The 26807-nt window shown below is 37.2% G+C and overlaps 3 protein-coding genes across 4 annotated transcripts in view; 2 read left to right on the forward strand and 1 right to left on the reverse strand.

Annotated features, from left to right (window-relative positions):
• The first annotated feature begins 259 nt into the window (after positions 1-259).
• LOC111337720 (RNA polymerase II subunit A C-terminal domain phosphatase) lies at positions 260-13195 on the forward strand. 2 transcript variants are annotated; one of them, XM_088754227.1, is made up of 10 exons: positions 260-510; positions 2099-2191; positions 2543-2633; positions 2884-3155; positions 4414-4506; positions 4858-4948; positions 5247-5372; positions 6476-6717; positions 7580-8253; positions 9446-13195. In XM_088754227.1, exons 1-10 carry the CDS (start codon positions 275-277, stop codon positions 10672-10674), a joined length of 3147 nt encoding a protein of 1048 aa, XP_088610353.1. In that variant the 5' UTR covers positions 260-274; the 3' UTR covers positions 10675-13195. The 2 variants fall into 2 exon arrangements, with proteins under 2 accessions (XP_088610353.1, XP_088610355.1); XM_088754229.1 differs by lacking the exon at positions 2099-2191.
• A 2394-nt stretch (positions 13196-15589) lies between these two features.
• The window catches only part of LOC111337703 (uncharacterized), a 20013-nt gene continuing 8795 nt past the window's right edge, over positions 15590-26807 (forward strand). The window contains exons 1-9 of the mRNA XM_022944049.2: positions 15590-15999; positions 16088-16211; positions 16337-16383; positions 16752-16872; positions 21345-21440; positions 23148-23288; positions 23965-24111; positions 24317-24389; positions 24985-25099. Of these exons, the coding sequence (XP_022799784.2) occupies positions 15698-15999; positions 16088-16211; positions 16337-16383; positions 16752-16872; positions 21345-21440; positions 23148-23288; positions 23965-24111; positions 24317-24389; positions 24985-25099 (1166 nt within the window). The 5' untranslated portion in view covers positions 15590-15697. The remainder of the gene's footprint in view (positions 16000-16087; positions 16212-16336; positions 16384-16751; positions 16873-21344; positions 21441-23147; positions 23289-23964; positions 24112-24316; positions 24390-24984; positions 25100-26807) is intronic.
• The window catches only part of LOC111319713 (tigger transposable element-derived protein 6), a 2069-nt gene continuing 1729 nt past the window's right edge, over positions 26468-26807 (reverse strand). The window contains exon 2 of the mRNA XM_022922454.2: positions 26468-26807. This exon is cut by the window's right edge and continues 160 nt beyond it. Coding sequence (XP_022778189.2) covers positions 26529-26807 — 279 coding nt within the window. The 3' untranslated portion in view covers positions 26468-26528.

The raw sequence follows: 26807 nt of genomic DNA on the forward strand, positions 1-26807 counted from the left end.
ATGACAGCAGGGCATAAGAACCCCATAAATTATCTGCTCATGAGTAGATCACGAAAAACCTGTTTTTGTAACGAAAAAGTATTACTTGTTTATTTCCTGCAACCATTTTAAGACCTTTTAAAACTGTTCTGGGGCACTTTAACAAATTATGGTGTTTCAAAAATCCTTTCAGAAAATTTATTTGTTCACTGACCCTATCCCAGAAAGTGACCTGTTTCACACGCCCTACCCTAGATGGTTGATTATTGATCCACGCGCGAAAAGTGAAAGCAAAATGGCGGACAAAAAGACAAGGGAGGTTGTTATTTCCACGTCTTCGTCTGCAAAGCTGTTACGATGGCGAGTTTGTCCTGGCTCAGAAGTTAGAGAAGGGAGTGTTCTTTGTTTCTATGAAATTGTTGGTGGCGTGGATCAAACTGGATCTTTTATAACTCAGCCGAAACTCAAATCAGCTTTTACTGGTAAAGTCCGTAAATTGCTGGTCGCTGAGGGAGAAATCGTAGCAGCCAGGTGAGAACTGTGTATCAAATACGAAAACGGTAGGGCCCTAAAATACGAGTTCAAATATTTTTTTGACAATCAGAGAAGTAAATATGTTTGGAAAAGGTAAGAGTCGTGCACGGACAACTGAGATCGCTGTGCAGTTTGTTTTTTGTCATAAATGTTCGAACGGTGAAGTGTTTACATAGTTCATCTAGTTTGCAAACGAGAACTTCAAGACTGTACTACACAGGGAAAAGTTGAAATCGTTTAAACCTTTCTTTTTACTGAAGATTTTCCGGCGACTCACTGAGATTTCAGTTTGTCTATTTCTCACATCGTGGCTCGCTGCACGTTTGGAAGTTGTGAGGATGAGAGGGAGATTTTGTTTGTGCAACGGCTTTGTGTGGTCGGAAATAAGAGTAGAAATTTAACAAGTTTAAATTTTAAATGAGTGATTAGGTACAACAATTTCTTTTAAGCTCTTTAGATGTTAAAAATAGCAAGATAGGTTATAATCCGTCGTGTCCTGTGGCAGGTCTGCCTTTCTTGCTACTTGTTCCCTTAGTTTACTAGCTAGGGTGAGATTTTATTTCGCTTTTAGTCCGCAATTTTTTCCACGGGATTTGATTGGCCATTGATCCACCAATCCACGTATCGCAATTATTTTAAATTCTGTTTTTTTAACTTTTTTTTTATCATTGATTAATTAAGGATTACTGTTTGTGGTACTTAGATTGATGTTAGCTACCTTTTGGTAGAGTAAATTTTCTTTGCATTGGTCCGAAGTGGAATTCAACATCCAAGCTATCAAACCAGTGTGTTCTAAAATTTTGAGTGTATTTACACTTTATCTTGCAAATTTAAAATACTTTAGAAACTATTTTAATTTATCTACTTGTAACAATAGAAAGAGCAAAGTATTAAAAGTTAGCCAAAATGTGTTAATTTTTTCAGTTTGATTTTAGCAAGTTGAAAGAATTCCTATCCCTGTGCAAATTATTACAACTTGATGTTATGTTGTCCTCCAAATTTTCCATAAAAAAGAAATTAAGCTAGCAGAAAACAAAAGCAAGTTCAAGAGTTTCACCTAGTCATCTTTATTGCTTTACATGGAAGGAAATTGAACTTGTTTTGTAGAGTCCAGTGGAAGTGACATTAAAAAGCTGATCTCAAATGCTGCTGCAGAAAGTACAAAGGGGTGATCAAAATTTGCTATCAACCTGCAATATAAAAATTAAGGGAAGTGTTATGAGATAAATAAACCTCTTCCTGCCTCACTGTTTTATGGGCTGATAGTTTCTTGGCTGAGAATTGTCCTCAGAATTGCGCATTTGGCCTTGAAGCTTTGCTTCTCAGCCAAATATTTATTTTTTGACAATCTCTAAGCTGTGGACATCAGCTGACATACATGTACCAACTACTTGAAGGGGTTTATTTTGTAAATACTTCCCAATTTTAGTTGGGCCTCTTTCGGTAATCTATTGTGCCTTAACCAGTTGTGCAGCAAAAATATTTGATGGGTTGAGATGATTTTTTCAGGTTGGTCATAAATTCATAAAGTATAGGAACAGCAATTCCTTCCTCGTTAGTTGACAACATTTAATTGTATTCTTAGAGCACCAGTCTTGTTGATAGATGAAGCAACAGAGTGTGAACATGGGACGGTCATGAAGGATTTATGTTGTGATTGTGGTGCTGATCTCAGAAAGTACGTATCTGTTGTTCCAACCTCAGCAATCATTGCCAAAATGGCTGCAAGCAAATGCTTAGGCATGTTGTTATTATAATTGGTAGCCCTGTTAAAAACTAAATTAACTCAACCTTGCCATTGGAATTGGAAACTTGTGAATATTGGGAGTATTTCTGGAATGTTAAGTTTGTTAACCTTTCGGACATGTAAGCAGCCATACTTCATGTACAGAAAGGTTTCTCAGTTTGCTCTTCTGTTCACTGTCTTGTTCTTTGATGTTGTTGGTCATACCATGAGGAAAATTGTTGATAGCACTATTGTCAGTTTAGTAATAGCAATAACACAGTGTACCATGGTTCATTTTTTTAGACTTCGTCAGGAGAAAGATGAGCCTTCTTCCCCAATTTTGGCATCTGTGCCACTCATACATAACATTCCTGAACTAAAAGTGAGCCAAGAGGTATGAGGCTGTTATTTATTATGGTTGGAAAATAACAATGTTAATGTGGTTATGAATAAGATACATTATTGCATGGTGTGTCAGGCCTTGTAATATTTTGGTTCTCCTATTTTGTTCTGAAGGAGAAAGAGATCTACTGGGGGACAAGGTGACTTGTAGTTTCGACCATCCTTGGATAACTTAGCAGGTTGTGAAACTGGGAGATTTTTATTTATCCTGTAATAATCAAGAATTGATTTTTCTTTGTAAGATAATGCCAGACCCATGCACAAAAAGTGAAAGCAAAATGGTGAATAGAAAGACAAGGGAGGTTGTTATTTCTACGCCTTCATCTGCAAAGCTGTTACGATGGCGAGTTCATCCTGGCTCAGAAGTTAGAGAAGGGAGTGTTCTTTGTTTGTATGAAATTGTTGGTGACGTGGATCGAGCTGGATCTTTTATAACTCGGCCGAAACTCAAATCAGCCTTTAAAGGTAAAGTCCGTAAATTGCTGGTCGCTGAGGGAGAAATCGTAGCAGCCAGGTGAGAACTGTGTATCAAATGCAAAAAAGGCTGTACGGCACAAGGGAAAGTTGAAATCATTTAAATTTATGTTTCTACTGAAGATTTTCCGGCAACTCACAAAGATTTCAGTTTGTCCCTTACATAGTGGGTCACTGCACGTTTGGAGGTTGTGAAAAGGAGATTTGTTTGTGCAATGCCTTGTGTGGTCAGAAATTTAACAAGTTTAAATTTTGCATTAGTGATTAGGTACGGCAATTTCTTTTAAGCTCTTCAGATGTTAAAAATATCAAGACAGATTATAATTCTTTGTGTCCTTTGGCAAGGCTGCCTTTGTACTTGTTCCCTTCATCTGCTAGGGTGAGATTTTATTTCGCATTTAGTCCGCAATTTTTTCCATGGGATTTGATTGGCCGTCGATCCGCCAATCCACAAATTGCAATTATTTAAATTTTTTTTTACTTTCTTTTTTACCATTGATTAAAGATTACTCTTTGTCGTACTCAAATTGATATTAGCTACCTTTTGGTAGGGTAAATGTTCTTTGCATTGGTCTGAAGTTGAATTTAACATCTGTGCTATCAGACCAGTGTGTTCTAAAATTTTGAGTGTAAATCCCCTTCTGCTTTACTGATATATGGGCTGATAGCTTTTTGGCTGAGAAATTGTCCTCAGAATTTCACATTTGGCCTTGAAGCTTTGCTTCTCAGTCAAGTATATATATATATATAAAACTGATGAAGGTCTCGGACCGAAACGTTTTTTATTAAACTTTTTAGACTTTTTATTGAGTATATATATATATAAAACTGATGAAGGTCTCGGACCGAAACGTTTTTTATTCAACTTTTTAGACTTTTTATTGAGTATATGTCTTCCTCCGCTTGAAGTTGTCCGTCCTCGTGTGCCACACTACTTCTCCTACCATTTATCGAGGTTTGGACTGTGAATCCTTTTGGATCATTCTGACACGGCGTCACTGTTGGCTCAAGGCCTTTTAACTTGTTATATATATATATATATATATATATTTTTTTTTTTTGACAATCTCTAAGCTGTGGACATCTGCTGACATACATGTACCAGCTACCTGAAGGGGTTTATTTTGTAAATACTTCCCAGTTTTTAGTGGGCTTGTTAATAATGTGTGCCTTAACCAATTGTGCAGCAAAAATATTTGATGGGTTGTGATTATTATTACAGGTTGGTCATAAATTCATAAAGTATAGGAACAGCAATTCCTTCCTCGTTAGTTGACAACATTTAATTGTATTCTTAGAGCTCCAGTCTTGTTGATAGATGAAGCAACAGAGTGTGAACATGGGATGGTCATGAAGGATTTATGTTGTGACTGTGGTGCTGATCTCAGAAAGTACGTATCTGTTGTTCCAACCTCAGCAATCATTGCCAAAATGGCTGCAAGCAAATGCTTAGGCATGTTGTTATTATAGTTGGTAGCCCTGTTAAAAACTAAATTAACCCAAGCTTGTCATCAGAATTGGAAACTTGTGAATATTGGGAGTATTTCTGGAATGTTAAGTTTGTTAACCTTTTCGACATGTAAGCAGCCAGACTTTATGTACGGTAATGTTCATCAGTTTGTTCTTCTGTTCACTGTCTTTTTCTTTGATATTGTTGGTCATACCATGAGGAAAATTCCTGATATCACTCTAATCAGGTTAGTAATAGTAATAACACAGTTAAAAACAATTCATCTTTTTAGACTTAATGAGGAGAAAGATGAGCCTTCTTCCCCAACTTTGGCATCTGTGCCAATCATACACAACATCCCTGAACTAAAAGTGAGCCAAGAGGTACGAGGCTGTTATTTATTATGGTTGGAGAATATCAATGTTAATGTTGTTGTGAATAAGATTATAGTATTGCTTGGTGTGTCACACCGTGAAATTTTTTGGTTCCCCCATTTTGTTCTGAAGGAGAAAGAGATTTACTGGAGGAAAAGGTGACTTGTAGCCCCTGCTAAAAGAGTGCCTTCAACCCTCCTTGGATAATTTAGCAGATTGTTAAATTAAACTGGGAAATTTTCATCTTTACTCAGTCTAATAATCAACAATTAATTTTCTTTGTAAAGAGGGTACAATTTCCTTTCAGAAAGCAGAAGCTTTGGGCAAAAAGGACAAGGAGCGACTCCTTCAAACTCGCAAATTGTCCCTTGTAGTGGATCTGGACCAGACCCTCATTCACACAACTATAGAGCTGATACCTGAGGATATGGAGGTATAACTCTCTGTTCACAAATACTTATACATTTAAATTGATCTTCACAGAGACACTGTGGTTAAAGTTGTTGCAAGAAGAGTGGACTGGAAAAAAATCAGCCTCGAAAAAGGATTATGCCCTGTCTCATGTTGAGAGCACTCATGATTCTCCCCTGAAAAAGGGGTTAAAATTAAGGGAGACATCCAGATACATGTATATGGGGGCAGGGGGAGGGGGGGGTGTTGTTTATAAAAATAGAAACAGACAAACCAAATTTATTAGGTCAAATTGTTAGGTGTTAAAATGTGCACCCACCCAGGTTGAGATACCATCAGCTTCAACTGCTGCAAAGCTTCCTGACAGGGCTCAACACTAACTTTTGAACTTACTAGCCAATTGGCTAGTGACATCTTAGATTTTTATGTTTATTTAAATTACCAGCCAAACTGGCTAGTAGGCTACCATTAATGTAGAGCCCTGCCTGTGTGAATCTACTGCTAAATTAACAAGGTTTTTCTTTAATAGTAGGATTGAACTCATGTCTCCCAAGTACCAGATATAATTTGGTTTTAACTTACTAATTGATAATGTAAATTGACCATTGTTAAGAGTTTGTTACTTTGAAGAACTGTTTTTGATGGCCAATTTACATTATCAACTCAGTTGATAAAGCCAAATTATCCAGTAATACCTCTCACCCAGACAGCACCATTGACCACTTTCAAAAATGGCTGCCGGATTAAAAGGCTAATTTAAATTTAAACAAAAGAATATTAATCCGGCAGCCATTTATGAAAGTGGTCTATAGTTTCTTTAGAAACTCCTCCCTCCTTCTTTCTCTCAGACACCAGTTGGGCGCTACAAACTGAGCTATGAAGCCACATGTTTGGAGGATGAAAAAATTAGTCTCTTGTTGAATCACTGTCTTAGTCGTGTTTACACTGATTCAGTGATGGTCTCGAAATCTTGTCGTTCCCCTTTGATCATTCAGATGTAAAGCTGCATAAAATGCCATTTTATCAAACATGTTTCCCTATGATTCAAGCTAGTTTTACTTTGTTTCCTTTGTGCTTTCATTGGATTAACAACCGATTATAAATTGTTGACTGATATGTTTATAGGACGTCCATCACTTTCAACTGCCTGGTTATCCTGCATGGTACCACACCAAGATCAGGCCAGGAGCTGTGAACTTCCTGAATAGTGTATCCAGTCTCTTCGAGCTGCACATCTTCACCATGGGTTCTAGAATGTATGCACACACTATTGCTGGAATGTTGGACCCTGGTGGAAAACTGTTTGCTCACAGAATTCGCTCAAGGGACGAGTGCTTCAACCCGTTTTCCAAATCGCGTGACTTGAGGTTAGAAATCTTACGAGTCAATGTTTTATCTGCTAAGAGCTGGAATTTCTTTGTTTACCCTTCTGCAATCACTCAAAGGTGTAAAAGTACAGTTGTATAAACTCTATCGAAAAGTAAGGCGGTTTTGGTCAGAGGCCTGGCGAGGCATATCAGGTGTTTGAGAATTTTTAGTTGCGGCAAACTATGAAATACCCGTGGCTTGTGTGTTTTGTCCACTTGCCAAGACGCTCCTGAGACGAAAAGAAACATTGACTTATGGAAGAGCGGTGGGCAAACTGAGACAACCCGGCACACTCTCGATCTGTCGCCGAATCTTCACTAAAGCGTTCAACTTTTTTTCACGTACATTTCTCCTTTTTCTTTTGCCAAAGTTTAGCCTGTTCGTAGTATAGTACTTTGCTCTCTGGGCTCTTTCCGCTTCTGTTGGCTGTGGTAAATTTTAGGATCTTCCATAAGAGGCCACCGTCGGTGTAACAATAAAGGCGACTGTGCACGGAAAAGGAGCCGTAACGTGAAACCCGAACTCTTCTCGCAGGCTAAAAAGACGGCGGTAAAAGGTCTAATATTATGCGGTACACCACCGGCAACCGGCTTTGATTGAAAACTCTAGTCTGCCAGTAGGTCCACTGTTTTTGTTACTGCCACGGTACTTGCGTCGCATGAGATGAGGATTGGCTACCACTAGGTATTCTCGAGACATCCGTAAATGCTTGTACTCTAAAAACGATTTGAGAGGTTGAACCTCAGGAACATGGTCTTAAATGTATGTAGGTAGATTTAAGACTTCTTATGATAACACATGAAGTAACGAATCTTGCCTAGTAGAATTCAAAGCAAATTCTTATGTTTCATCATATTTCAGGGCACTATTTCCTAGCGGTGATAACATGGTTTGCTTAATAGATGATCGGGAAGATGTTTGGAATTTTGCCGCAAACTTGATTCGCGTTAAACCTTACCAGTTTTTTAAAGGAGTAGGGGATATTAATGCCCCACCTGGGGGATCTGTTCCAGTCACAGAAGATATCAATCCCCCCGGAAATCCTGGTGATCAAATTGAAACTACGGAGGGTGATGCGAAAGTCGAAGAGTCGAATTCTCGGGAGGACAACGAAGGTGATGTTACTGAGCAGAAGAAAAATGATGCAGTGTTTGACGACAATGGAGAGACTAAACAAAAAGTTGCCAATGTGGAGACAAAGGAAATTCACGAATTAGTTGAAGATGTGCAAATTTCCACGGATAGCATTGAGCCTGATGTCGAAGAGAAGGAACAGAGCAAAATTGAAAAGGCAAAGATCACTGAAAAAGCAGTTAAAGAAAGAGAGACATCATTCAGAGTAGTGGAAAACGGAGGAGGTGATAGTGCAAGCAATGAAACTGTAAAAGATGAGTCAACCGAAATCCAAACTTCGAGTGAAAATACGAGAAACGGAAAACAGGACACCGATAGAAAGGCTCAAGATGATTCAGAGCAGCAACCATCTGATGAAAGTGTTAGCACGTCAAGTAAAACTTTATTGAAAAGTGAAGGAGGTGAGTGTTGGATTTTCGTAGCCTTCTTGTATTTTCTGGAATTCATAGACAAAATAAACCTAAACAATTCAAGCCTTTTGATTCGTCATGAAAGCGTCCTTTCGCGCGTTTTAACAGTTGTCTCTAAATTACGCTCGCTACAGTGTGATTTCCAAAGATATGGAGCTCTCCCACCTGCTCAACTTTGCACAAAGCATTATATGAGGCGTGACAAAGCAAACGTGTTACGAACTTCCCTGGGTAACCGAAAATATATCATCTCCTGGTAAGTTCAATTCTGGTGTGAATGTGAAGAACACAAATGAAAAAAATTCCGCACAGATCATCAGATGTCCCTGCTTGTCGCGGCACTTCATAACTGAAAATTACCCGGTTAATCTTTGAACTTCCAGAAGTGATTAAGACTTAACTTTTGCCTTTAATTTACATACATTAGCCAGCAAACAGGTAATGAGAATACTCAAACTTATCAGGTAGAAGATGTTATCTTGATCTAACGCTAAATTCTAGTAACTAATTTACAAGGAAATGTTTAGTAGCTAGAGGGGAGAATTCACAATCAGATCTTGGGATTTAAAGAGTTAAAACAGAGTTTTATTGTTATGGTAACAAGTGAAACGTTTTGGAATGTGAAAAATATGAACCATGGAGATTTCTTAACGAATACAAACGTGCAGTTTGGCTTGTGAATTTGAGCAATGTAAGTCAGAATGAGAAATGTTAAGCAACTCCTTGTGTATTAGATGGCAATTTTACCCAAAGTGAGATGACACAGCAGGAAGACATGACAGTACGAGATGCTTTCTCTACATAGAGCAAATGGAATAAAAATAGGCCATGTTGTGTTCAAATTTACCGCATATAATCAGAATTTTCAAGACACACCTTTCTCTGGTGGGATGAAAATTTTGTTGATGCTGATTTTTTTTTTTCTTTTCTTACTAGCGGATATGCGAGGATTAGCGTTAGCACGGCTCTTGGAGTCTGGGGAAAGCATGCATTTTATTAAAGATGGCGGACCAAATTTTAAATAGGGCTTTAGTGGGGGTTAACGGTTCAATTCTGTAACTTAGAATCACAGGATCATTGGCTTTTAGTACAGCCACTGTGTAATCCAATTTTATTTTGTACAGTATATCTAAGAGTTCACCATAGTGTCACTTTGATCTTATTTACATGCACAACGTTCCAGACCAAACAAAAATCAAGAAATCAAGGCAGCAAGTCTACGAGTTTGGTGATGGGGACGACGATTACCTCCTGCACCTGGAAGACATTTTACGTCGTATACATGATGCATATTACAAAACTGTAGAAAGCATTCAATCGCAGGCTCCGGAGGAGGTCAAAAACAATCCTAACATCGTAAAATATTGTACTCCAGGAACATTGACACCGGATACCAAGCTGATAGTGACCGAACTACGCCGAGATGTACTTCGTGGAGCTAATGTAGTCTTTACTGGAGTAATTCCTACATCGACGAAACAAGAAGACAGTCAACCGTGGCGCGTTGCATGCGCCCTGGGTGCTAGAGTTAATAATGTGATTATTACACCCAAAGATACAAACTGTGATAGTGACGTAACCACTCACGTGATCGCGGGTCGGTTAGGGACGGAGAAATCGTACCGAGCGGTAAAATCCCGCGGGGTAAAGCTAGTGAATCCAGGTTGGTTATTCTGCTGTTTTGAACGATGGGAGAAGGTGGATGAGCGTTTATTTCCAGTCGAAGGCTTGGAGAAATACAAGCAACAGGTTCGGGATCATAGCACACCTCGCGGGACTCCTGGGGAAACTACAGACTCGAGTGCGGTTGAAAAAGTGATTTTGGACTTGAATGTTTTTGATAAGGAAAATGTGGCCGCCAAATCAAGATCTGATTCGGCAAGTAGTGCAGATCTTCTTATGTCTACCTTGAACCCATTATTATCGTTTTCGCCTTCGGAGGTTGAAGCTATGGACAAAGAAGTGGAGGATCTTATGAACGACAGCGACGGGGAAAGCGATTTGATAGGAAGTGTGTCAGAATCGAGCAGTTCTCCTGATCCCGAAAAATCAGAATCAACGAGTAAGCGAAAGCGAGAGAACGAAAGAGACTCCCTGGAGGATAAGAATGAGTTGGCAAGCAAGAAAGTGAAACTTGATGATGATGATGACGACAAACAAGACGAAGGCGATGAAAAAATAGATTGTGATGAACTTTCGCGCAGCCCTGATTCTGACGATCATTACACTCGCCGCTCTACACCAAGTGACGATGAAGATGATGGTGATGATGATGATGATGATGATGATGATGATATGGCGGCTATGTTAGATGCGGAGCTGTCTCATTCGGAAGCCGCAGGTTTCGCCCATGAAGCATTTCGCCCAGACCTAAACGCGTTTCGCTCAAACCTAGACCCAGACCATAATTGAAAGAACTACGTGCCCAGATTAGGAATCTCTGATCCGACTAGAATTATTTCCGACAAGACACGTCGAGAGTCGAGATTCGTAAGAAATACTTAAGCTTATATACTTTGCCTCGATTATTGCCTCGAACCAAACCAGACCAAGCTTTCTATCCACTGAAGTAAACTCAAACATATTTGATTGTCTGAGTTGACAGCATCTCCAAGTGAGAAAAAAAATGCCTGTTGAAGTTGCAAGCACGAACCGAACCGAACCGGCTCAAATTCAAAATAGACGACCGAAACTCCATCCCAGGCTCTTGGCTGTTGCTTGGTAACGAACACAAACGATTTCTTCTCCTTGCAAGTGCAAAGCGCTAGCAAAGGCAAAATTTCTTGAAAACAAAAACATTATCAGACTGTAAGACAAGTAAGTTAAATGTTTGATTTGAAAAAAAATACATTCCCTTTTTTTGTGGATTTAATTAGCGATTCACGTTCACTTTATTTTGTTCTTTCTATAAATTGTTTGTGAAACCATTCTCGTTCTGGGCGAAACGATATGGGCGAAACTCGTTACTTCTATGAAGAGCATTTTTTGATTGATTGTCGAAAGTAATGCGGAGTTTCACTGGGTTTGCTTTGCTTCGCTCTGTGATTGGTCCAAATACGTCACGCCACTCGCTCAACCAATCAAATGCAAAACTTTGCGCCCGCGTTTCCCGCGCTTCGGCAAGTTTCGTTGGTTTTACTTTGAGTTTTCATTGCCCCTAAGGGCAGTTTTCCTTTCTTTTGATTAGCTGTAGTGATCACCCTGATTTTGGTTTCCGACACTCAACGGAAAACCGCTCTTAAGGAATGCATTGTTGTTGTTTGTTTTTTTAGCCTCACCACGCTTTTTTTTTTTATTCTAGAGAACTCACACCACTTTCTCAGCCAATCTGATGTCGGCAAAACTAAAACAATAGCTCTTCCACACGATGACGTCATTAATTGAAAATTCGCCTCAAGCCTCGTTCACACAAAAACTTTTTGAGCGTCCGCTTTTTCCTCCCCGCTAGGTTTTGTAGCTAAGATTGATTGGTGCCTACAGGAAAAATCGATATTTTTATCTGTGGATGTAGTGGTACTACATTTCGATCTGTGTGCTGTAAACCGTACCATGAATGTTGCACAATCATCAAACGTAAACGTTCCCGCAGAGCGTAAAGAAAGAGACTTACTCATCACAGAAATATGTATATTTTAAGTTACCCAGTCATTCCACAAGAAGTTTCACGGATATCCCTTAACTAACTTTTACGCCTTCAATGTTTTCAGTGTAAAATGTATGTCGTACAAACTTTTCGAAGAGTGAGTTAAAACCTGTTAAAAATACTCCGGATTACCTCCATGTAAAGCACATGAAAGGGTTGATTACAACACAGGGGGCCCAGACAAGCGACGAGTCTGGTTGCTTATTCGAAATATAAAGGAATGTATGGGAGAATATTGAAAACTCTTATTATCGCAAACTTATATCATGAAATGTCTGAGTTAAAGCTCAAAATAAACGTAAACCTACCTCACTTGCTGTGTATTGTTTCCGTGGCTCTAAATGGCGAATTTGATCGATTTGGTGGGTTTTGCGTCGACTGTTACTATACGTCATAAGAAAGAGAGTAACAGTCGACGCAAAACTCACCAAATCGCTCAAATTCGCCATTTAGAGCCACAGAAACGACAATACACAGCAAGTGAGATAGGTTTGCATTTATTTTGAGCTTTAACTCAGACATTTCATGATATAAGTTTACGATAATAAGACTCTTCAATAGTCTCGCATACATTCCTTTATATTTCGAATAAACAACCAGACTCGTCGCTTGTCTGGGCGCCCTGTGATTACAGATGGTGCAGTAAAACATCTCGTGTGACCACAGGTGGCCCAGGCTCTGTCACAGGCTCTTTCACAGTGGATTATTATAGAGTTTGTGTAGTGGTTTAGTTGGACTTGCTTTTGAGCTCCGTAAATATAAAGTTGTGTGAAATAATCAAAGAAATAGTCTTACCTTCATACAGAGTAGTCTGTGCTGTTCTTGTCGTAGGACGTTAAGCTAAAACACAGCAAAACGGCCTCAAAAGCAAGTCCGACTAAACCACTGTACAAACTCTATAATAATCCACTGTGAAAGAGCCTGTGACAGAGCCTGGTTTACCTGTGGTATGGCATAAAAACTCTTGTGATGTGAAAACTTGCGTGACATCGCGTGACAGGAACTTGTAGTGAGCGAGATCCTTTCAGCTGTTGGATTGATGAATAATATTAGCAAAAAAAGACAATCTCGACGCGAAAGTCTCCCGTTGGACATTACCGTTTCCTATTCTTGGTTCTGAACAAAGCGAGCAAGATCCCGATGTTTTCATTTCAAAGCCAGAAAACTGTTTATTTATTTTTGCACTGTCGTTCTTGAGGCCACCTGTATGTTGCAGCTGGTCTGTAAACGAACTTCACCACTTAATATAAGCCAGATAATTTTCAAAATAAAGTCTTAATTATAATATGATTTTATGGGAGACATAGTTCTTTCCCTCGTACCCATCTCTACTTTGCGATAGTTTTCTACAGATTTTCAAATAACCTCTGAAACCGAAAAGTATTCCTTCCTCTTTTTTCTTAAATGATGGTATTTACAAACATTTTAAACAAAACTCGTGGGCACATTCTTAACCATATAAGGCAACAAATACATATTCGTGACGTAAAGTACTCTTATCGCGCCACTTTTGGTAGGCTGTCTCCGGCATAGTTTATTTTGCTTACGTGCCATGAAGTTCAACTTTGACCTCAGTACGACAAAATGATTTCTGATCGAGCCCTTCATTGCGTGGTGTGTGGCCTTATATTGCTTGATTGTTAGCAGCTCCTATGGTAAAAAGTTAACAGTGGTAACAACAAAAAATGGCGATTCTGACCTGTCATAACAACATACGTCTTTGTTGACTCTTAAAATACTACTAAAGGAGTGGGGAAAAACTCAAATATTTGGACAGCGGGTCAAAGTAGATAATGAATCTACTCGAACTGAGATATCATCAGACGTTGTTGATAAAAAATACATCACGACCTGGGTGAGGATAAGAGAGAGAAATCTCACATGGAATCTATTCCTATCTTTTTCTTATATTAACATCCCTTTCTCTGAACCTCCAACAAGAAATTAACACCAATCAGCATTCTCTCAGTTACAACCGTTATTTGGAAAGTCCATGTCCCAAGACGTTCTGTCCATTTCTACCATGAAACATTTGGTGATGCCTTCAGAGTGAATTCCAGTATGTTTCTTTTTATAAGAACGTCCCGTGAATATTTGTGGCTGAGGTTGATAATTCCTCTTTGTTTAGCGATTTGAGTGAGCCTGGAAACGTTCTTCACTTGTTCTTAAAGTTCTGTGGTATGGTATTTCAATAAATCGATTAGGTTCGACTTCAAACTCAGTGTTCATCAGTGTACTGTGTAATGAGATAACCGTTAATGAAAAAAATGCCTCAAGTATTTGATTTAATTGTCCTGTTAGACCACAGTTGCACATTTCTTTTACCTTTATTCGTACTTCTCGCAAAAAATGAGCAAATCAAAGACGGTCTTAACTGACTCTCAGCCTGGGTGTGTTCTTAGTATGTTCTTAAAATTTTGGTTTATCTCAGCCTGAGCTCACTTATGAAAAAGGTTCTTGTAAAAAAAAGGAGTGTACTTGATATGAAATTTATTTTCCTGGTTTACATCACCGTAAGTCTTTCCTCTTAATCCGAAAAAATATAAATGAATTAAAAAAAATGATAACTGGAATAATATTCCTAGTATTTTAAGCGCCAAAGTGTCAACTTTTAGGAGGTACTCAAAATGTAGTCTCGCCCGGAATAGAATAAATTTCCGTGGAACGTGCAGCATGTCATAATTTGTCACAATCACGTATTACATTACTTCAAACCGTTTCGCGGAACAAGGAAGATACGACTTAAAAATAAGAACTGTGACAAATACAGGATGAAACTAGAACGCTTTCCGTTTCACCTACTCTCAGGAAATCGAAATAAATTTGTAGACATTCAGATTCGCCTTATTTAGGCAGTCCTCTAGAAGGTCCTCTCTTACAACTATTTTTATGTATTCTTGGAAGCAACTTTACTTCCTATCAACATAATAATGTGATCTAATGAAAACTTTCTATTTAATGAAATGTTAAAAAAATAGAACGTTTTTAATCTCGTAATTATTGTCATCCGCGATGCTTTTATTAATCATATTTCATATTTATTTAGCTGATTATTTCACACTATGTCGTTCTTGCTTTCGCTTTGTTCTAAAACGCGTCTCTATTGTTCGGAAATATTCCAATAATATCACATTTTCCGCTCGAAACCCGGAGAAAAAAGAGAGAATAGAAATGAAAGATCTGGTTTTGCAACAAAAAAATTCGTGAAATAAAATAACTTTTACTTGGGCTCCTGCTTTTTGCGATTATGAATATAAATTGTATTAGTTCTTCAGCCGAAGGAAGACTGAATCAATTGAGATACGTGGTAAGTAAAGAAAGCGGATAAGAATCTTTCCTTATTTGATGAAGAAAGCTTCATGTTTATGTTATAAGAAAAAATTTGTAACGGTGGGATGGGAATATAACATGATGTCATGAAGTGGGTATGGATGGATTATTATATTTCCTGGAAAATTTAATTATGCAAAGATAAAATTATTTTTGTACTTTATCGGTTGGAAGGATACTTGTCACGTGAGTTTTGTGTGTTAAGTTAAAAACATACACTTTTTTTTTCAGCTAGGACACTTTCAACACACGAATTAAATTTCCTATTCGCAAGCAGCCTAGTTCCCAGGGCTTTTCCCTTGTGCATTCGTAAAAGTAATGATTGGCGGAAAATAATGACATGTGCATAATTATAAATCCTTACTTGCCTTGACTACTGTGGGAGGAAGGAAGCGAACAAGACAGAGCGCATCTGAAAGAGTAACTGTATTACAATAGAAGCCGGTGTTTTTCAGAAACTCAATGTTTTGCCCGTTGATGATGGATCCCAGGACTGGCTGGATTCAACCGGAGCAAAAGGGTCCAGCTTACGAGACATGGAAAGCCGTTTTGGAAGATGTCACTTCACCAACGATGGTCGACAATCACCGTAGCAAAGAATACATCCCTTTGAATCGGAAAAATACTTTTAATGAAGAAGTGGAAAGCACAAAATTGAACAATCTTATAAATTCCGACAAGAATCATGTTAGTAAGAAGAAAAGAGTTGAGAATCAAACCCCTTGGCGGTCCAAGGATAAAAATTATCCAGACGGGCTGGTGGGGTAAGTTTTGCGAGGTTTACTCTCGTCGAATTAAAGCGCGACGACCTTCAGATTTTTAAGATAAACGTCTCTTTTTTCGTTTGTTAAGGCTTCATGAGGAAATCTTGGACTTCTACAATTTTATGAAACCCCGAACGGCCGAACATACAATGCGACAAGAAGTGATAGCAAGGGTTCAAGAAGTCATCAGACGGCTATGGCCCACTGCTGAAGTACGTTAGAGCAACATTCACTTATTATTACCTTAAATTCTCACAATAGTCTTAAAGAAAATACTTTAAAAACTCTTACAAGTAATGAAAAGCAAAGGTTTTCAATTTCTGGTCTTTCATTTCAGGTGGAAGTGTATGGAAGTTTTCGGACGGGGCTTTATTTACCAACCAGGTGAGAGGACTGTTGTGGTTCATCGGCGAAGACGGTGTTTGATTATCTTTGTGCTGTTTAAGTTCCGTACCTCATTAAATTCCCAAGGACTGTTTCTTCCCTTACAGTAGGCATTACAAGATGAGACAATGGATATTTTGTATCTTATGAACGGAGATTATTTGAATAAAAAGGAGACCTTGTAGTTTTCACTTAATTTTAATCGTTTTGTGGTACAGAGAACAACTGAAAGGGTGTAAAGATGCAACCTGAAACCGTAAGAGCATCGTTCGAGGTCTATTTTGAACGTGAACGTGCTCAAATTGTGTTTGTGTCACAGTATGTTTCCATAATTTGTTTTCGCTCATCGAGCCATTTGAAATTCACAGCGACATCGATATTGTTGTGTTTGGAAATTGGGAGAGACTGCCATTATGGACGCTAGAGCAAGCACTCACGGCAAATAAGATCGCCGAGGCTTCATCTATCAAAGTCCTGGACAAGGCATCGGTGAGAAACAGAAATAAAAGGATTTTTGTGGTGAATTCTTTAACTTCGGTGTGTCGTGATAATTGTTTGGCCTGCATGTTACAAATTTGTTGCTTAGTTTAGAATATGTTAGTCTTGTAAATTTCACTCTTGCTTTTCTTTCTTCGGCGAAACACCCATGTCTTGAAAAGACATTTATGTGGTAATTTCATTGCGGACAGTTGATCGTATTTCATTAACAGTATTGCGTGGATGATTCTGTACTCTAAGGTAGGAGTTAACAGGAAGTGTTAACGGTACAAAAAGTCTTAAAATCATTGTACTCGCACGCGAAAATACTTGTCGGTTAATTGTTTATTCATAACTACCAACACACATTCTCCGTATGCTAATTTATTGCGGGTTCGTCCCCTAGCGAAATTTGAATTTATATTTGATCGTCTTTATCTCCAACACTATGCCCTTTGGCACTCTAAAAGTTTATTTTTGTTGTTGATTAATCATACCTAGAAAGCCACTGATGACCTTAAAGGGGATTAAGTACAGAGCCCATTGTGAGCAGCACGATTACATCATCATTATGCACAAATGAATTAAACACTACCCAGTCGTCTCAACTAATTAACACATGTACATGTGATAATTAAATGAAGTTTGATTATGTATTCAAAGACGATGCAAAAAGTGAAAGGGAAAAGTTATATGCTTAGTTTGCATTTTTTGTGAGTCAATATGACCTGCAAGATTGACAAAACAACTGATTGGACAATGACCAATTCATTTATAAGGTGTAGAGAGTACTTTTGTGATTTATGTTCCACTCACTTGAGATTTAAACTTTTTCAGTAATACACTTTGCTTCATTCCAAATTATAGTTCTGAAAACATGAAACTGCATTTGTTTCTCACAATTATTCTATGGAAGGACCAATTCAAATTGTAAAAAGGGGATTAATGGGCATTTTCCAATTTGTTAAAAGTGCAATAGTAATTTACATGGTAGACATGCAAAGAAGTGTTGGTAAGTAATTTTGTTCAGATTGTTGTAAATAGAACATCCTTTGAACTTCTTGGGTTTTTCATGAGTTTTTGTGGCTAGTGATATTTGAAAGGTTTTCAAATGGTTGTGAACAGCAGTGAACTCATTTTAACCTTTTACAACCTAACATCAGCATGCATATTCTCTCTACTGTTCTCTATACATTTCCTAAGTTGTGGATAAGGAGAATTAGTTTAGTTGGTGATTTTCTCCTTTAATGTGTGACTCAGGGGTGATATTGTCAGGAGAAATTAGATACTAATCACTCACAGGGGTCATAAGGTTAGTCACCAATTCTTCTTAAACATTGCTTGAGCCCTTACCTTGTGATAAGTACTCGTTTACATGTAATCCTGATGCTGATTGGCAGGATCTAAAATTAACGCATCTTTGGTGAGATTATCACACCCAAATGGTTAAAAGTAGACATAGAGGAAACAAATGTAGTGAGGATGGCTGTGTGGTGGATGTCCTTCCCTGGGTGGGTATTGGCCCTGAAAAGCCCCTATGGGGAGTGGTCAATTAACCTGGTATGTATGTATGTATGTATGTATGTATGTATGTTTGTTTGTTTGTTTGTTTGTTTGTTTGTATGTATGTATGTATGTATGTTTGTTTGTTTGTATGTATGTATGTATGTATGTATGTCTGTATGTATGTATGTATGTATGTATGTCTGTATGTATGTATGGCAGAGATAAACTTGGCTTCGAAATTGCAAACTTGAACAACTTAGGCTAACACTGTGAGGATGGGAGGGCGTGAAATTGTGCCTAATACAGGTGCCCATGCCACTTAATTTTTCACTTTGACGACCAAATCCTGAAAGTTAGTTGCCAAATTGGTGACTAGAATTCTCCATCATACCCTACCTAGAGATAGGGTGAATTAAGAAGATTTGCAATGATAAATATTCAGCAAACTTCCTGGTTAAAATTGTTTCCAAGATGCAGCCCATGCATCTCAATCGATAACTTGATGCCATCCTGGATTTAGGTGAGCTTGAATGTTGCATATCACCTGTCCTAGTGTCCACTTTGTAGCGCATTAAAATCTGCACCATGTTTTTTTCCACTTTAAAACTAATCTAGTTAATCTTTGCACATGTTTAATTTTTGCATTTTGCATTTTTGACAATGTCGCTGAATGATAGTATTAAGTGATGGTTGCGTGAACTTTAAGTAATCATTTTAAACCATGCAGGCCACCAAGTTCATGTTTTAAACCCTCATTTGTTGTGTTTTGCTGGACTCCTCCGGCCGCTGGAGACAGTATCCAAGACAAGTCACAAATTTGATGTTTAACGTGTTTAATAATCGCAAGATTCACAAGGTCTTCGTACAATCACGGTCAATGTAACTCTCTGTTCAATAGATTTGAATTAACAACTTAAAAGGGTGAGCAGGCTCCCAATAATAAGCATGTGCTTCCGTTGTCACGGGTTACATAATTACGTAATATGTGCCCCAGTCCCCGGCAGTGTTCAAAGTTTTAGTGTTTTTCTTCATACTTTAAGATAAAGAACAATCATGTATTATTAGCAAAATGAAACATGAAAGGACAACCTTTCTTCTAAGAAGACTTTTCCTTCCATTTGTTGGAGCAATTATTATTGACGTATTGGTTATTGATTAACGCCTGTTTTTAATGATGAAATGGCAAGGGATTCAGGAGCAATTATGTCCTCCATTCTAAAGAAAAGGACGTCATGATCCTTTGATTTGAAATGAAAGATTTTTTTTTCTAACCTAATTTTGGAGGGTCTATCCAGAATGCTGACAGCAATAAAGTTTTGTATGTCTTTAAGAATGGTGACCAACTTTTTTGGAATTGGTGACCGCTTTGAAAAATTTAGGAGCCAAGTGGCTGCTAGAATACAGCCCCTGTAATAGGTTGTGAAATAAAGTCAAATTTCTTAGAACCCTAGTTTCCTTTATGAAATCACAAATTTGGAACTCTATCTGATATAAGACGTTCTAATCGATTGCATTGGTTAATATGGGGGATGCCCAAACATTAATTATGCAGAACAATTAATAGCTAAGGTTTTTCTTATTGCTGTGGGGGGTGGTTGCTGGATTCAGGATTGTTTACTTCGAAGACCAAAATGTGCTCTTTGTAATCACAGACATCAGACAACAATGATCTTGTTTCGGTATGAATATACCATTTCAACAAAGTATTCTTTAATTGCCCAAAGGCCATGGATGGATTACATTGAAAAAAAGTTTTCTTTTTAAATAACACGAGGTTGAATTGGTGAGGTCCTACTAAGGTTTTCGAAATTCAATGATATTTGATGTTATTTGATGCATTTTTCTGACCTTTGTATTGGCATATAGCCCAGTGCATGAGCTCAAATAACAACCTCCATATAGTGGTCTGTTCCTGTATAATTTCATCTAATTTTGTTTTGCCGAAAATTATACTCTGCTTATTATTAGTTTTATCCCTGTTTGTTCATGGAAAATGGCTGATGGCTTCTCCAGGCTTTCTGAGAACAATTCCTGAAAGCATACTCTTTTGTAGAAAGTGTCTTTCCTCTACCTTCTCCAATAATCATATTGTTTATGTAGCTCAGGACAGATATGTAGTGGCTCTCTGACCAAAAGAAGGTCACCCTTAGGAACTGTATGTGGAAATGTATATGGAACTGTCATTTCTTCCTTTTTGATATTGTGATTGCCTTAAAATCTACTGTACAAAATTGCCATCATAAATTGTTGCTACTTAATATTGAAGATCTTACCAGCTTTTTCATTATGGTTAAAGATCAGTTACACTCTAAATAAACTATCCAATTGTTGTATCTTATGTTTATAACCACCACTCAACATTTTGTGATGAGAAAGAGGAGATTGGCAATTTGTCGATGAAAGTTTGGCTTTATAAATTGAGTGAAAGGAACTGAAAGTGATTTAGAAATAGGATGTGATCATAGTATTATCATAATGATAGTATTGCGTAGAAGAACTCTATAGTTGTCAAGGTGGTATTGCCAGTGACATCTTTAGTGGCAAAGCATGCAGTCTTAATGTATTGAAGTGTCCTGTTTATTTATTTGTCCATAGATGGCTTGTATGAAACTCTTAAAATTTAGTCTTGCTCTCAACCATAGTTGGTTGTTTAAAACATTTCCACTCATGCAACCCCCTTAAAAATATATATACTTATGTATGAATATGGGCAGCAAAAACATCAATTAGGTGTTTTCGTGTTTGTAATTTAAACCTTTAATTATTGATGGCAAGATTAAATTTAGCTGCAGAGAAGCATGGCTAACCATTTTATTTAAGAAGGTTGTTTATTCCTTTTCTTGGGCCTGGGGATCTGATCAATAGATAATTCAACAAAAAGGAACATAAAATATGATGGGAGAATAAAATTGAACAGAGACATAAACATGATGGAAATTAAAAACATGCAAATTCAACACTGTTTTGTCTTTACACAGGTTCCAATAATCAAACTGACTGATCAAAAAACCAATGTGAAAGTGGACATAAGCTTTAATGTTCCAGCTGGACTGAAGGCTGCTGAATTTGTAAAGGTAATGTCATCCAAACACCTGTCTAAACGATAATGTTTGTTATGCAACCAGGCTTTATTTAAATGTTGATGAATTTTTTAATGTTATCAGAAATTAAAACAGTTTTCTCATGTAAATTTTGTACATTTTTTTTTGCTTTGTTTTTTTTTCTTTATTGTATTTTTGTTTTGCTTTTGGGAATATTTGCTTAGAGAAAAAGATCAAAGTAAGAAAATAATTCCTTTTTTATGCTGCAAAGCAAGTTAGAGGTTATAACTTTTGAACGATATCTGTTCCACCTAAAATAATTTCATTTTGATCCTGGGCTTATAATGGGGAAACAAAAGGTGTTTTTACCTTCTAAACAATTATATATTGTGTAAAATTAGACAGCATGGCCCCCAATCTTTACAAATACCAGGACTTATTCAATGAAAGTTTATGTCTCATCATCCATTGACATGTTTCAAATGACCTGGAAGCAGATTAAAGTGATAGTTCCAAATATTTGGTTTGTACAGTGGTTCAATATTTGGAAGCAACCCAACTTGCCAAAGACTAGGTGAAATTCAGTTTTGGCTAGTGGTTTTTTATTTCCACCAGCCCTAGTAAATAAATATATCTTATTAGACATTTGGTTGTGTAGTATCGCTGAGTATTTTTACGAGTTGTAGTATTTTGACGCGCCCGTAGGGCGAGTCAAAATACAAATAATGAGTAAAAATACATATATCTTATTAACCAAGCGCGAGGGCCGTACTGGGAGAATATTGGCCCAAGGTCTTGACAGTATGGACCTCGCTGCGCTCGGTCCGTACAAAAAAGACTGAGGGCCGATTTTCTTTAAGTACGGTCCCGAGCAAGCTTGGTTAATAAGAGATTTATTATACGGCTGAAGTTCAAAGGGACACAGGTGCAGTATCATTCGGGACCATTCGGGACAGTGCCCGGTCCAATACTTAGAGAATATTGGACCGGCAATAGAGCCTTTTGATTGGTTGATTTTAGTTATTGGCCCTCTGACTACCCGAGTCGTGTAATAATCAGCGATACTACACAACAAAACGTCTAATGAGTTATTTATTATCCAACACGCCACACTATTATTTCTGCGGGCAAATTTCGCAGATATTTATTTACGGGAGTGCGTGACAGAAGTATGCGAAGCAGAATGGAATTGGTGCGTTGTTGTGTTGCTGTTTCTATTTTCTTCATTAAATGAAGAAATTTTCTGGTTGTCAAGCTGTTTTTCTTCGTTCGATTCATCAAATGAACTTGGATCTATATTTGCCAGCCATTCTGACTCTTCGTCGTCGGAAATATGATTGAAATTGTCCGCCACTTTTTTTTTCCGTAACTACAATCCAATTCTTCGCTTGCACGATGCGAGAAAACCAGTTTAACTGGTACTACAATAGACGAGTACAAATACCGCGTGATATTTGTACTGGTCTAGGTGTAGTTGGATTATAAACTAAAATATTTGTCATAACGTGTAAGATGTCACTAGCCACTTGGCTAGTAAGTTGAAAAGTTAGTGTTGAGCCCTGACCTTGCTTTTTTCCCTCAGATTTATGGCCTACACACCATAAATCAGAGTAGAAAAAATCAGTCCGTAACTTACAGTTAGTTAGAACTTGGTTAGTAAGAGGTTAATCTATTGCTAAACAGGAGAATATACATTGTACAAGATAATTTGATTGGAAATGACTTTTTTCTTGTTTTTAGGACCAAATAGAAATCTTTCCTTGTTTGCCACCCTTGGTGTTAGTTTTGAAACAGTTCCTGCTGCAGCGAGAACTGAATGAGGTGTTCACAGGTGGTATGAGTTCATACAGTCTTATTCTGATGGCAATCAGCTTTCTGCAGGTGAGTGCTTCTAAACAAAAGTATAGCTATCATTAAAAGGGATAAGTTTCTCAAGAAACTGTGATACTGCATCAGTGGGTTAAAATATGCTCAAAGTTTTCATTTGGGATGCTTAAGATAACTTAGAAAGGCTTAATACCTGTAATTACAACTATTTGGATGAGAGGAATTTCATTTGAAATTATTCTAAAGAGGAAATGTCTCTTGCAGCTCTTTCTCTTTATATTAACTTCATAAAAGATACCAGGAACTACCCATATATTTGCCTGAAGCAAACTAGTCATATTTTGCCTGAGTCTCTCAAGCTTTTTGCTTGGGAACTCTTGAAATATTTTTGTCATCTTCATGGCACCCTATTGGAAGTACAACAAATTTAATGGAGACCTTCAGGCATCACAGTGGTTAATTTGTGACTCTCAATTTTTTTTATATATATATATATATAATTTTAAGGAAATCATTAACTATTTTTATTGAACAGAGTGCACTTCTAACTTGGATGATACCTAGTTTTAGATATTTGTCCTGAAAACCAATAACACTTCTTATTGACTTGGATGCAATCAACATGAAATTTGAATGTAGTTTCAAGATGAGATTGAGTAGGCATTTCGTGACCATATCAGTGAGTTGTTTTTACGAATTTGGGCAAAACATATGTTTCAATTGTATTTAGAATCACATACGAAATGATGGTAGAACGCAGAAAAGCAATCTTGGGGTTCTTCTGATTGAGTTCTTCGAACTTTATGGACGTAATTTGAACTACACTAATGTGGGAATCCGAGTGAAAGATGGTGGATCTTATTTTAGCAAGCAGGAGGTAAGTTGTGCCCCCATGAATTCACTTGCACTATCAGCCATGGAAGATTTACAATATTTTAAGCAAACTGTTTGGTATCATTTGTATCCTGATTGTGTAAGCCTAGTTACTGATGTAAAGTAAACCTGATTATTTTTGGTCTTAGTACTTACCAGTATATCATTGAATTACCTCTTATGTGAAGTTGTTCTTTTCTTTTTTTTAGGTTTTGCACAGCATGGATGATGTTTTCAATCAGTCATGTGCATTATTGTGCATTGAAGATCCCTTCACGCCAGGTGCGGCATAGAACCACTACTTGATTCATTCCTAACATTGCCTTTGCCATGAAAAACAGTCATTCTCATATCTCACTCAATTCCAATTTTATTATTGGTAGATTTGCAAAGTTTTTTTTTCAATTTTGAATTTTATACAACTTTTTATTTCTTTAGGAAACAAATTTCTCAGTTTAACCACCCACCATTACCACTGAATATATTCTAGTCAAACTGTACGGAGAATGAGAGACAGAGGTGTTAAATACCTACTTCCTTAGTTGTTCAGTGTGTTGCCCCCACCTAATTCTGTTTGCCCAATGATTTCTAACTTTTAAAAGCACAAAGTCTTGTGTTTTTATTGACTAAGCCTTGTTCACACAGTGAACAACTACTTCTGTCTTAAATGCTAATTCTCATCTCTAAAATTGGAGTCATGCCAAAAAAGAGATTTTACGTCTTTTTAAACAATCATCTTTTGTTCTTGTCATGACTTTGTGTTCACTGTATTGTGACTGATGTTGTGAGTGACACTTTTGATGAACTGGAGCAATCCATTTATTAATGATCTTTATCAATATAGTTACATATAATGGTGTTTCTTTGCTCATGGTAGGTAACTACATAGGAAAGAGCTCTTATAAATTCATGGATGTGAAACAAGCATTTGAATTTGCCTATCATGTTCTAAGCAAACAGGTTCTGAAAGACCTTTCTCGTTCACCTGATCGGTAAGTTGTAAAATCTGTGTAACTAAAGAGTATGGAGAATAAACTTGAGATGTTATTTCAGAAGACTAGTGAGAAACAATTTCTAAATAGCTCCTCTCTTCGTAACCAAAGTGACATAAATTTATGGTAATTATCTGTACAGAATAGTTAACAAACATCATTCTTAAAGTGTGGTATTTTTCTGTGAGGAAAATGATTCCAATGCAAAAGAAATCTGACAGTCAATCAACAAGAAGCTTGCATGGTTGGATTAAGTAGGATTCGGACAAGGGAAAATGAATTTTTAAGTTTTACTCTTGATATTTTGTAACAACCCCATTATAAGGATGCTGTTGTGTTCTTCATTTTACCCAGTCAAATAAAGAAATTGTCTGGTCATCAAACACCATTTCAAAGTGATACTTAACAGTTATTGGATGAGGTTGAGCATGATAGCAATAATTATCAAGGCCAGAGTAGGTCTTGATAATTATTGCTATCAGGGGAAAACCAAATCCAATATTTGTTTTATTATGCATCTTCCTGAGTGCATAAAACTGTTATCTGTAGGTATGATGTCTCTTCTACACATATAAAATCTATTGTCTGTAGGTATGATGCAAGAGAATTGTGTCGTCCCATTGGGTGGTTAAGTAGAGTTATGTCAAGGGTAGTCCTTTGAAGGACAGCTTTCTCATCATTTCCATCTTAAAAGCAGTTGTGTGACTATTTTGATTACAGCATTCCCTTAAAAAGTTTCAGGTTATCAAAGTTTTTTTTATTATTTGTTTTAGAAGGTCAATTTTTTTCTAAGTCACAATAACCAGCAGTCAATTTATTCTCATTAAGGTCATGTCAGAAGAAATTATTAGTTTCACGTGGACAATGGCTTTGTAGATAAATCAAAATTAATAATGGATTGCTCTCAATTCACAGGAAAAACAATGAACTGTTTTGAAAGAACTTAGCAATGATGGTACTAATCACTAATGAATTAATAATGATGATGGTAATTTAAAAATAATAATCTTTACTTAGCAATAATTTCCTTAAAATCCTCTACAATACAAAATATTAACAGCGTAAAAAATGATCCAAAATAACTTGCTTTCAGCTCACATCTACTCCTTTTTTTTTTAATGCCAAAGCATCTGGAAAACTATAAATAACGGAGTCATGATGATGGTAATACAGTGAAACCTGAGTTTTGCGACCACCCCAAATGTCACGCAAAAGTGGTCGTTAATGACAGGTGGTCGTTTAAGCAGGTTTGTGAGTGACGTCATCAACTTGAAATTTTTTCAGGTATCCATGATATATATATATATATTTAAATTTGAATATACAGGTACAGATAACTTAGTCATACAAAACACAACAAATCAATCATTTTTTATATTAAAATGCTTTTTATTGCTAGCACTAGGATTTTAATTATTCAACGCGTGATCTATCGTAATGGCAGAAAAAACTTTGTAACTTTGGATTGTTTTGCGTGCTTGTCAAATTTTACTTGCTCTATCGCGCTTTCAATGTTTAACAAAGCGTCTACAATTTCAGGCTTCAAGTTATTTTTGAAGCTGAATCGTTTTAGTTCAACAACCATTCTAGCTGCTTCCTTGACCGTGATCTCAGGAGATTGGTCTTCTTCTGAATTTTCGCTTCCTTGTTCTTCGTCGTCTTCATCAGCATCTGAGTCAAACCCATTCTTGGCTTGTTCGATCAAACG

This window comes from Stylophora pistillata, chromosome 3, assembly GCF_964205215.1.
Source record: "Stylophora pistillata chromosome 3, jaStyPist1.2, whole genome shotgun sequence".
NCBI classification, from domain to species: Eukaryota; Metazoa; Cnidaria; class Anthozoa; order Scleractinia; family Pocilloporidae; genus Stylophora; species Stylophora pistillata.

Coding starts and splice junctions, on each gene's coding strand:
- LOC111337720 (XM_088754227.1), top strand. CDS start 275: ATGGCGGACAAAAAGACAAGGGAGGTTGTTATTTCCACGTCTTCGTCT. Junction 2,192..2,542: donor TGTGGTGCTGATCTCAGAAA/GTACGTATCTGT, acceptor TCATTTTTTTAG/ACTTCGTCAGGAGAAAGATG. Junction 4,507..4,857: donor TGTGGTGCTGATCTCAGAAA/GTACGTATCTGT, acceptor TCATCTTTTTAG/ACTTAATGAGGAGAAAGATG.